This window comes from Oncorhynchus tshawytscha, linkage group LG34 (assembly GCF_018296145.1).
Source record: "Oncorhynchus tshawytscha isolate Ot180627B linkage group LG34, Otsh_v2.0, whole genome shotgun sequence".
Classification (NCBI taxonomy): domain Eukaryota; kingdom Metazoa; phylum Chordata; class Actinopteri; order Salmoniformes; family Salmonidae; genus Oncorhynchus; species Oncorhynchus tshawytscha.
In genome coordinates, this window is record NC_056462.1 from 1,958,815 (window position 1) to 1,971,077 (window position 12,263).

Consider the following 12,263-nt stretch of genomic DNA (forward strand, 5'->3'; position numbering starts at 1 on the left):
ATCACAGACAACGATGAGACTATAGGGAGGAAGTCAGAACTGGCAGTGTGGTGCCAGGACAACAACCTGTCCCTCAATGTGAGCAAAACAAAGGAGCTGATCGTGGACTACAGGAAAAGGCGGGCCGAACAGGCCCCCATTAACGTCAACTGGGCTGTATTGGAGCTGGTTGTGAGCTTTAAGTTCATTGGTGACCCATCACCAACGAACTATCATGGTCCAAACACATCAAGACTGAAGAGGGCACGACAAAATCTTTTCCCCCTCAGGAGACTGAAAAGATTTGGCTTAGGTCCCCAGATCCTCAAAAAGCGGAACACCAAATCTAGGACCAAAAGGCTCCTTAACTTCCCTTGACCTCCCCCCCCTCCAATTGTTTTGTACACTGCTGCTACTCGTTTATAGTCACTAGTCACTTCACCCCTACCTATATGTACAAATTACCTCTAACCTGTACATCCGCACACTGACTCCCTGTATATAGCCTCGTTATGTTACTTGAATTATTTTTTACTTTATTTGGTAAATATTTTCTTAACTCTAACTGCACTGTTAGTTAAGGGCTTGTAAGTAAGCATTTAACGGTAAGGTCTACACTTGTATTTGGCGCATGTGACAAATTAAGTTTGATTTGATCATGGGTGCCTGATCTGTACTATATAGAAATGCATAAATAAGTATATCTGATCTATTTACAGGCCTGTGGCGGTCATGACATTTCCTCAGCCGGTTATTGTCATGCAAAACTCGGTTCTCATGGTAATTTACCATTAATTAACATAAAGACTTCGTAACGACAGGCCTCCACGCATACAACCTGCATACAAGTGGCTGATGGCACATCTACATTTAAAAAGTCTAAATCAATTTAATATACCAAATCACAATAAATCCATGATTTATTTTAGTCAGGTCTAAAGAAACATGGCCTTACTGAAAAGCTCAGTGATTTGCAACGTGGCACCATCATAGGATGCCACCTTTCCTACAATTCAGTTTGTCAAATTTCCTTTGGGATGAATTGGAATGCCGACTACGAGCCAGGCCTAATCACCCAACATCAGTGCCCGACCTCACTAATTATTGTGGTTGAATGGAAGCAAGTCCCTTCAGCAACATTCCAACATCTAGTGGAAAGAATGGAGGCTGCGGGGCACGGGGGTGGGGGGACTATACTTTTGGCAAGACAGTTAGGACATCTATTTCCAGAAAATGATGTCATGGCTTTAGAAGCTTCTGATAGGCTAATTGACATCATTTGAGTCAATTGGAGGTGTACCTGTGGATGTATTTCAAGGCCTACCTTCAAATTCAAAGAGGGATAACAGTTGTTGACAGCTGTAGCGTTTTAGTCAAGCTTATTAACGCTTCGAACACACCGACTGTGTTTTGCGTTTCGATACACCAGAAGTACATTCATTTCCAATGGAACGCAGCATTTGCCTTGCAGCATTGCGTTGCAGAGGCAGTTGCAAATCGAACGTATGCATCAAATTGTATGTGTAGACTTGACAGAAAGTAGCTAAATGTGAATGTAGAATTTGCCTCTTTGCTGACATCAGAAAAAAACATTGTAGACCTGGTTTATCTTTGGGAGCAAATTCCAAACACCTGAAGGTACCACGTTCATCTGTACAAACAATAGTACGCAAGTATAAACACCATGGGACCACGCAGCCATGGGACCACGCAGCAAAAAGTGCAAATCAATCCCAGAACAACAGCAAAGGACCTTGTGAAGATACTGGAGGAAACGGGTACAAAAGTATATATTTCCACAGTAAAACGAGTCCTATATCGACATAACCTGAAAGACCGCTCAGCAAGGAAGAATCCACTGCTCCAAAACCGTCATAAAAAGCCAGACTACAGTTTGCAATGCACATGGTGACAAAGATTGCACTTTTTGGAGAAATGTCCTCTGGTCTGATGAAACAAAAATAGAACTGTTTGGCCATAATGTGTTTGCAAGCCGAAGAACACCATCCCAACCGTGAAGCACAGGGGTGGCAGCATCATGTTGTGGGGGTGCTTTCCTGCAGGAGGGCCTTGTGCACTTCACAAAATAGATGGCATCATGAAGCAGGAACATTATGTGGATATATTGAAGCAACATCAAGACTTTAGTCAGCAAGTTAAAGCTTGGTTGCAAATGGGTCTTCTAAATGGACAATGACCCAAAGCATACTTCCAAAGTTGTGGCAAAATGGATTAAGGACAAAGTCAAGGTATTGGAGTGGCCATCACAAAGCCCTGACCTCAATCCTATGGAAAATGTGGGCAGAACTGAAAAAGTGTGTGCGAGCAAGGAGGCCTACAAACCTGACTCAGTTACACCAGCTCTGTCAGGAGGAATGGGCCAAAATTCCCCCAAATTATTGTGGGAAGCTTGTGGAAGTCTACCCAAAAATGTTTGACCCAAGTTAAACAATTTAAAGGCAACGCTACCAAATTCTAATTGAGTGTATGTAAACCTCTGACCCACTGGGAATTCGATGAAAGAAATAAAAGCAGAAATAAATCACTCTATTATTCTGACATTTCACATTCTTAAAATAAAGTGGAGATCCTAACTGACCTAAGACAGGGAATCTTACCTAGGATTAAAATGTCAGGAATTGTGAAAAACTGAGTTTAAATGCATGTAAACTTCCGACTTCAACTGTATGTGGGGTTTTGTAACAGAATGACAATACACTAGGCAAATCATTTCTGCAAAATTAGATATAAAATGTTGATGTTGGTTGGCAAGGGCCTTAACATTGTGTTTTGATGCATTTCAAATACCTTAAAGCTTTTGATTTAATTTGACAACAAAGTTGATGTGCTCCTATGAACTTGACGTTGGTGCTCATGGGTCCTTTTACATGGAAATTGACCAGAATATTTTTTTCACATTAATTTATGCAACACACAAACTAAACTAGCCAACATACCTGTAAAAAGCAGTTCCCAATCTGGGTGTGTTCCGGGACGGACACATTATACAGCTGCTGCTGGAACACAGGCTCGTTGTCATTGACGTCCTCAACCATAACGGTGATGGTGGCTGTGGAGGACATGGCTGGTGACCCCCCGTCGACCGCAACCATCAGGAACCGCACCTCTGTCTCCCTCTCACGGTCCAACCTGGCTGCTGTGGTAATGAGGCCTGATTCTGGGTCGACGTTGACCAGGTGGTCTTGGTCTGACTGTAGGATGGAGTAGAGGATGGCTGCGTTGACCCCGTCGTCTGAGTCTCTGGCCTGCACACTCAGTAGGGAACTACCCTGGGGTACATCTTCAGATACAGACACAGTGTAGATGTCCTGGTCAAAAACCGGCCGCCAATCGTTGGTGTCAGTGACCCTCACCACCAATGTGCTTTCACTCTTCAATGGTGGGCTACCGAAGTCAGAGGCAACCACTTTTAACTCGTACAGCCCCTCTTTCTCCCTGTCCAGCTCGCCGTCCACGCACAAGGCGTACAGGAAGTCATCAGTCTGTTTCAGGGTGAACTTCCCGTCGCCACCTTCGAGGGTGACCCTGAGCCTCCCGACCTCTCCCAGGTCGGGGTCAGAGACTGATATCCTCGCAACGTATTCCCCCATACCTGCCCCTTCCGACACCTCGGCTTCCCCAGTCTCACTCAGAAACAATACGTTGATAATGGGGCTATTGTCATTGATGTCTAGTACCCTCAAGGCTACAAAGGTGCTGCTATACTCCGGCTGGGCACCATTATCCCTCGCCCTGACAATCAACTCATAAAACGGCTGTGTCTCAAAGTCTAAGGGTTTGTTAACATGGATGACACCAGAAGTTCCGTTGATGACAAAGAATTCATTCGGGTCACTCTGGCGTCGGTTGATCTCGTAGGTTACGAGCCCATTGTCTCCGAGGTCCAGATCTGTGGCGTAGACCTGACACACAGGTGACATTACCAGAGCATCCTCCCACACTGAAGCTTGGTATTCAGTCTGATTGAACACAGGTGGGTTGTCATTTTCATCCGAGACGTGGATATAAACCTTAAGTAGCCCAGTTTTAGGCGGGATACCCCCATCAAATGCCTCAATGGTCAGGGAATAAAAATCTCTTGATTCTCTGTCCAATTTGTCAGTGAGGATGAGGTCCAGGTTGAATAGATTTCCAACCCCCTCACGATATTTCACCTTAAAAATATTTCCCATCTCACTTTCAGTGATGCGGTAACCCCGAGTTCCAAACTCACCCTCATCCTGGTCTTTAGCCCCCTGAAATTCAAAGCGAGTTCCTGGAGGACTTAATTCTGACACATTCAACTGCACCTTTTCAGTGGAGAATACAGGAGAATGGTCATTTACATCTCTAACCACTATTTTTACCTTAATCACATCACCTGTGAGAGTGGCTGCCACAAATTCATACTGATCTCTGCTCTCCCTGTCCAGCACCACAGCTGTTGAAATGATTCCAGTGTCTGCATCTATTTCCAAGTCTTTAAAAACATAAGAATCTCTACTTTCAGATATAAAAAATCCACTGCTTGGAGTCTGTAACCCCGCTCTAATATCCCCAACAATAGTCCTCGCAGGTAGTCCCTCTTCAATTGAGAGACTGAGGTTGTACACCTGTTGAGCAAATGAGCGCTCCCACAAAAGACACACAGCAAATAGTTGAAATAAAGTCACCGCATTTCGACGGCTAATTCTTGCCCTCGACATTTTATATTCCGAAGTTTAATTTACATATTTCCGTGTAAAATGACTCTCAAACACGGCGAGTCTTGAAGATAACGTTACTCACGTTTCAGACAGACACTCGAAATGAGGACAGGTAACAACACATCCTTGCGCTCGGTTAGAAGATAGTTCACTCTTCAACATGTAAACCATGGTTACACAGTTTATTTAACGTAATATGATTAGGTCCCTCGAAATATTTATAATATTGGAAAAATGGTAATGCCCCGAAATCCGTCGGGTAAGAATACACACTGAAACCGCGCTGGTACTACGGGCAACCCAACTAGAGCGCGCAGCACGCACCTTCAATGACGCGAGTGTCCGTGGCCTTGACTGCCTGTCAGCTCTAATTAGGTCACGTGAGGTACAGTATTTAACCTTTAAACATCCAGATGGAATGTTCAATTCATCAGCACATATGTTAGTTGTTGCTATTATTGAATCAGATTAAAATATGTTGAATAAACTGTGTTTAGATAAAGTTAAAGAACATGTCAAAGTCCCCAGAAAATCTAATGCAAGTAATATTAATGCACAAAAGATGGTACTGTAATTAGTCACATCATTTGAAGTGTATTATCTTAAATGTAGGCCTAAACGTATTATTTCTGCTGCTCATAATTGTCTAATCATAATTATTAAGATAATCTGTCATCTACTGTTATAGATGCAATATTCTTAACCTAGCAATATTCTTGTGCCTGATATATCTTCTATAGAGAACATATCTACTGATATGTTCTGTCATGGCACTTGGGTTAAAATGCAGATACCTCTCCTTATATGTCTTTCACAGTGCCTGTCAATGTAGCAGCCTATCATTAGTTCATCATTTTCAGTGTTTTGGAGAATGGGCATTGGTTTTGGGCACCCTGTTATGATACTGATGTTTTGTCTGGTTGTGTCTAGATGGAGTACAGCTCCATCTAGATGTCATGTCAGGGATAACAGTTGTTGACAGCTGTAGCGTTTTAGTCAAGCTTATTAACGCTTCGAACACACCGACTGTGTTTTGCGTTTCGATACACCAGAAGTACATTCATTTCCAATGGAACGCAGCATTTGCCTTGCAGCATTGCGTTGCAGAGGCAGTTGCAAATCGAACGTATGCATCAAATTGTATGTGTAGACTTGACAGAAAGTAGCTAAATGTGAATGTAGAATTTTTTTTGCACACATATTCAGTAAAAATGTGGGATTACATAAAAACAGTTTGATTGCATAATTTCTTCACATTTTTTATTAATTTATTTGCCAAGTATATTATTTATTCGATGACATCCACAAATGAATTGTGATAGCCATAGTATAATTTCGCTCCAAAATGCAGTTTTGGAGCAAAATCCAATAATAAATAGTCAAGATAGCAGAGTAGGCTCTTTCAACAATGAGACCAACGTTGAGGAAGGTGGTCTTGATCGCGCTGTTGGGCCGGGACCAGTACCGCCGAAAGCGCAGGTCTGTGTGGGTCCAGAGATGGTTAAAGTCCCGAAAGCAGGCAGGGGAGTTCCACGGTCTAATTCAAGAGCTTCGACTGTTTGGACAGGAATTCCGAAGTTACTTTCGTCTGGACCGAAGCCAGTTCGATCACCTGCTCCAGATGGTTGGAGCCAGGATCACCCGGATGGATACCAACTACCGGGAGTCCATCAGCCCAGTTGAACGCCTGGCGATTTGTCTCCGGTAAGCTACATTCTAGTACATTTTTAAAGCCTTTGATACCATAATTGATTGATATTTGATACATTGTTTTTATGTGCAACCTAGCCAGCTAAAGGGCTCTAGTTAATAGTCCCTATTTGACATCAGATGTACTTTTACAGAATGTTCATTGGGACTATAACTTTTCCCAAAGTTGGTTTATAATCCTTTTTTTATTATGCAATGTTACCAAATGAAAAGAAATGTGCCTTCTGCCCTGATGAAGGTAGGCTAGTCTTCTCCAGGACCCGTTGTTGTTCAAGACAGTTACAGTCATTCATGACATTCTTATTGGACTCACATACACTCTTAGAGAAAAAGGTTCCAAAAGTGTCCTTCTGCTTTCCCCATAAGATAACCATTTTTGGTTCCAGGTATAATACTTAATACATGGAACCCAATAGGGTACTACCTGGAACCTAAAAGGGATCTCCTATGGGGACAGCCAGAGAACCCTTTTAAGTAGATATTACCATTCTTTCTAAGAGAAGAGTTGGCCTGGGCTACAGTTTATTGATATAGTCATAGACTGAATTGTACTGTTTCAAGGCATTGTTAATGATGGTTGATGAGTATTACAATATAATTAGTAAAGCATAATAAACAGTAATGAGGTAGCTATGTGAGTAGATATAATATGTGGGTGGAATTCAAGTTATACACAATATTGATCATTATTTTGAATTATATTTTAGATTCTTGGCAACAGGGGACTCCTACAGGACCATAGGATTCAGCTTCTGAGTTGGATGGTCCACGGTGGCAGGCATTGTCCCCTCTGTGGCACAAGCCATTTGGGACTGTCTGGATGGTGAATACATGCCAGTCCCCAAGGAGGAAGACTGGAGGGCCATCGCTGCCGAGTTCCTGAGGAGGTGGAATTTCCCCAACTGTCTTGGCTCCATTGACAGGAAACATGTAGTAATCCTGTTCACAGTTCTACAACTACAAGGGTACATATTCAGTTGTACTCTTGGCTGTAGTAGATGCCATCTACTGTTTCTGTGTTGTCGACGTTGGAGCTTATGGCAAGGGAAGTGATGGTGGGACCCTCCGGGACTCTGCCTTTGGCCAGGCACTTCAGGATATATATTCAGGACCCTGGATATTCCACCACCTGCATCACTCCCTGGGGCTGAAGACCTGGGACCTTGTTCCCCACGTCTTCGTCGGCGATGAGGCCTTCCCTTTGAGTCCCAACCTCATGAGGCCCTACGCTGGACCCCAGCTGCCATTGCCAAAGCCTGTAAGGATCTTTAACAAACGACTGTCCAGGGCAAGGTTAGTTGTTGAATGCGCCTTTGGGATTCTGGAAGCCCGATGGAGAATGTATTGCTTGGTCTCAGCCCCTCAAATGTCGATGCCTGCGTGAAGGCCACATGTGTTCTCCACAACTACCTGCGGAGGTCATTCCAGGAGCCGCTCCGGATGGAGATGGGAACGCCAAATGGTCACCTTCCTGATGTCACCAGGGCAGGTGCCAACAACGCCCCCAGACAGGCACTCCAGGTGATGGAGAAGCTGACCACCTACTTCTCATCGCCAGCACGTGAAGTCCCATGGCAGTATGCCGTGGAGTGAAACAGCTCTTTTAAGACCCCCCTACCACAAAGGTTATTTTAAAAACCATCCACCGTTGTCCATAAAGTTGCATTTTTCCCCCAGATTACATTATGTATCATTGTCTCTCTTCATTTGGAAGTTATATTTAAGTGACATTTGGGAGTAAAGACCACACCTTAACCCCTTCCCTCTCCCATTAACGTCAGTATTGTACACACCTGGCATGGTACACCTGGCATGGTACACCACTAATTAAGGTTATACGACATACAGTTAGTGTGATAACAAAGGGAAAGGGTAACCTAGGTAACCTAGGGTCCATACATATAGTACAGTTTACCACCATGTTCACTGGCCTGACAAAATACAGGTGGGGAAAAAAACGAATTAGGAAGAGAATGTGTTTTTATTTTCATCAAGAAATAAGCATATTAAGTCTAAATGAGATATTAATAAACAACTGAAACAACTGACTATGAAAACATTATTTAATTAGTATTCAAGTACAGGAAAGAACATGACAGGTATGTGTGTTGTAAAAATGTTTAAAAAAAATAGATCTATTAAAAGAGGTGTGTGTGTGTGCGTGTAACAAATAAATAAAATGAATGTGTAGCCTGTAATCTGTAAGAGAACAATAAGAGCATGTATTTTTGGCACAACTGCAGACAGATACAGGGACAACTCATAAAGACTAGACGTAGTAGGGGAACTTCAGACATGGCCATAAAGAGAGAGGGCAGGGCACTGGAGATCTGAGGGACAGAGAGGAGAGGTGTGTGTCTCTGTAAAAAAGAAAATAAGGTGTAACCATAACATAGCTAAACAAACAAATGGCCCCTGGACGTCATGGACCAGTCGATGGAACATAACTTCACAAACAGTTTCAACGCACTGGTTTTCAAGTGGTTTTAAATGAAAGAAATATATTCACCTTTAGTCTCGTAAGAGACCAACAAGAGCATCTGTTAATTCTCTGGTGTGTGAGTTTCAATTCTGTCAATTCAGAAATCTATGTAACACTAATAATGAATGCTATCCTAAGACTTTATAAACAAATGACTTTATGAATTGACTGAATTTAAATGGAACTGACGTGTGTGAAAAGAAAGGTACAATGAGGGAGGTCAAAACAACAACCAGACAACTCCTCTCCTCTTCCTGTCCTTCCTGTGAGCTGGTCGGCTAAATTGACTCCATTTCTGAAAGGGAAGAGAAAAACAACACATACAAGCTTAACATAATATGACACCATAAAAGGTGAGATTTATGTTAACTAAAAACTGCTTGTATAGTGTAGTTAGTGGCATAAATATAGTAACGGTGTGGTAAAGTTGGTAATACTTGCTGTTTACTCATGGAATTTGTATTTCAGATCAAAAGATGAATGTGACAGGCAAATATTTAGACAGCAAACTGTTTTCGGATATTTTCTAACCCAGAAACAACAGCTATACATGTTCCTCATATTTATACTTTGATCTGAAATACCAATTAAACTACATGAGTATACTGTAAAAATGACCTACTTTACTTTACTGTCGCAACACTTATGACACTACCTGTGATGTGGAGAAAAAAAAAAAAAAAACTTACCCTTGAACTTGTCATCGAAAAGCAGCTGATACATTTTAACCTTGACTGCTGCTTTTCTTTGATGAGGCAGCCTCTTCAGCATTGGAACCAGGCTCATGGCAAAGAGGGTCTCTTCATCCTCCTTCCTGTGAGCATCAGGTTGGGCTGCATCCCTCTCGACGGCTTGGAGGAGCCTCTGCTGAAATTAGTTGAGTGGATCTGGGGGCAGGTACCTCCGATGACGCCTGGTGTGACGTTCCTCTTCGTTTCTCTCCACGGGCCACATGCTGTTCAACGAGGTCCTCAGCGGTCACTTCCGTGAGGTTCATAATAATCTCAGGTGGTCCTAGATCCAGAGGTACTTCCTCCATTTCATAATCTTCCATGGCTGCACCGGTGGTGGTCATACTCGTGGATGATGTAGACGTTGTAGAGGGTCTTGATGCACCGGTGGGGACAACACTTGTGGATGACGTAGTAGAGGGTCTGGCTGTAAAATTGCCACTCATTGCCCTAGGCACAATAAATGGATCCAGAAAAGAAAGAATGCGGCTGCTGACCCAGACCTCTTCTTCTCTTTCTCTGCCCTTCTCTCTCTCTCTGATACCTGTCCCTGAGTCCTATCCACTTCATCTTACAGTCTTCTTCTACATAGACATGAACATGATAAGCCAAACCATTACCTAGCATAACTATAGTTATTAGATAGCTATCATGGACATGTCACCTACTGTACACAGACACACACGGTTATCTGACCAAATTATCAGGGGTACAGTAGTATCTACAATTTCTATTAATAATCTAGCATACACTCACACTCTTTCAAACATGATTATTTGGTAAAATTATCAGGGGTAGTAACTAGCATAATTTATTTGAATATTTATTTCACACACACACCTCATTGGCTAGGTTAGCTAACGCTAACTAGCCACATCTAGCACAAGCTCACTACTAAACTGACCTGGCAATCCTACTATCGTGGACACTTGTCTCCAAGCAGCATTTTTTTGTGTTTATGTCCATATCGCTGCCAGCAGTTGTGTCAAAAAGACACGGTTTTGAGGATACTGCGAAAATGATTCTCTCCTCCATGTGTCAAACCGCATGCAACTATCTGCAAAAGGTATACGCATCAGTATAGTTGCCTAGCTGCGCAAAATGTTACGCAGCAGTGATGCAATGACGCAGTCGGTGTGTTCGAAGCCCTGCCCCTTTTCTTAACCTTGACCTTAACCTCATTCTCCTAATCTGCTACATTAATTATCCTAACCTGCCTCGTTAGTTCTCCTACCATGTTACGTAAACTCACTTCGGTCCATACCTGGGTTAGGATGAGCTAAAATTCTGCAGTTGTCAACAAATCATCAGTCCCCACAAAACATCAGTATCACCACACCGGCTATTTGCCACTTTAGGTGTCAATCAAAAGGCGTCCTGCCCAACCCATCTTCCCCCATGTCAAAAGGGGCTTCCTCACCTAGTCTCTTACCTTCATTTACACCAGGGGTGTAAAAACTCAATGGAGGGCAGAGTGTCTGCTGTTTTTTGTTATTTCCAATTAAGACCTTGACAACTAGGGGCTCAGTTACCATAATTTATCAATTAAGTGCAAGGGATGAGCAAAAACCGGCAGACACTCGGCCCTCTATGGAATTAGTTTGATACCTGTGATCTACAAAGATCTGAAAGAGTTGGACAAGTGAACAATTAAGAAGAGGTGAAGAGGGCAGAAGATTTCACACACACACACACAGTTTCTTTCATAAAAGCTTTTTTTTCTCTTGCGGTAATAAGACAGAGAAGTGTGTTGTATGTTGTCTGTATTATTCAACATACTAATTTGCCAAACAGTAATATTTGCAAACTATAGATTTGATCAGTGTCACTGATTTAACAACAACACAATTATTAAATGTATCCTACTTAGATATAAAGGCCTTTCACCTCAGAAAAGGGATGCACAGTCACAGGAATATAACAATCACTCATGTCATTACAACCTCATTGTGATTATTTATGTCCATATCTGGTGTCATGATCACTCTCAACAACTTTATTTGGAATAATGTCCATAACTGAAGTCAACACTGTCAACAACACCCTATCATGTCACGCGGTTGGATAACAACAAGAGGGTGTTTCCATGGAGACTCAGGTGTTTTCTACAGGACACAGGAGGTTACTCTACCTGACACAGGGACACAGAAGCAGGGAGGGAGTATGAACATTAGCTCTACTGTGGACGCATCATGTCTGCCCCCAAATGCTGGGTAGAGGGGCTCAGTGATTATGGTCTGGAATGTGTACAAATGGGTCATTGTATCAGTGGAGATGTCATTTAAGTGATAATGCCCTCGAAACCGGTGTTTGGAGGATATATTGGCACGGGTGTTGTTAGGCCCGAGACAAAGTCGAGATATTATCACGTTTATAAAACAGGTTACCAACATATTCAAATAATGATTCACATATTTTCATACATTTATTTTTATGAATGTATTCATACTATTTCATCCTTCCACAAGATATAGTCCCGACACAAATCTAGAGGTGCAACCCAAGTGTTTCAGTATGATATGTTAGATAAAGGAATAACGACAGACACCAATGTCAGGTTCAATAGCCTTGTTTGTGCCTTGTACGAATGGCTACAACTGGAGTCCCGGGAACAGTCCGGCTAGTCGATTGCCTATCAACTAGACTCCGTAACAT

The 12,263-nt window shown here is 42.5% G+C and overlaps 1 protein-coding gene and 2 long non-coding RNA genes across 4 annotated transcripts in view; 1 reads left to right on the top strand and 2 right to left on the bottom strand.

The window, feature by feature from the left end:
* dchs2 (dachsous cadherin-related 2) overlaps positions 1 to 5,027 on the bottom strand; it is a 50,026-nt gene extending 44,999 nt beyond the window's left edge. Inside the window, exon 1 of one of the 2 annotated variants that reach the window (XM_024398424.2) lies at positions 2,937 to 5,024. In XM_024398424.2, the coding sequence (XP_024254192.1) occupies positions 2,937 to 4,685 (1,749 nt within the window). In that variant the 5' untranslated portion in view covers positions 4,686 to 5,024. Of the gene's footprint in view, positions 1 to 2,936 lie in introns of both variants that reach the window. The other variant, XM_024398425.2, reaches the window with a different exon arrangement.
* Positions 5,028 to 6,098: 1,071 nt separating this feature from the next.
* LOC112231705 lies at positions 6,099 to 8,443 on the top strand. The gene is made up of 2 exons (XR_002950506.2): positions 6,099 to 6,389; positions 7,103 to 8,443. It is a non-coding gene; the product is annotated as an uncharacterized LOC112231705 (long non-coding RNA).
* Positions 8,441 to 10,911, bottom strand: LOC121841827. The gene is made up of 2 exons (XR_006080781.1): positions 9,567 to 10,911; positions 8,441 to 9,172 (listed from the first exon to the last, which is right to left on the bottom strand). It is a non-coding gene; the product is annotated as an uncharacterized LOC121841827 (long non-coding RNA).
* Between the last annotated feature and the right edge of the window lie 1,352 nt (positions 10,912 to 12,263).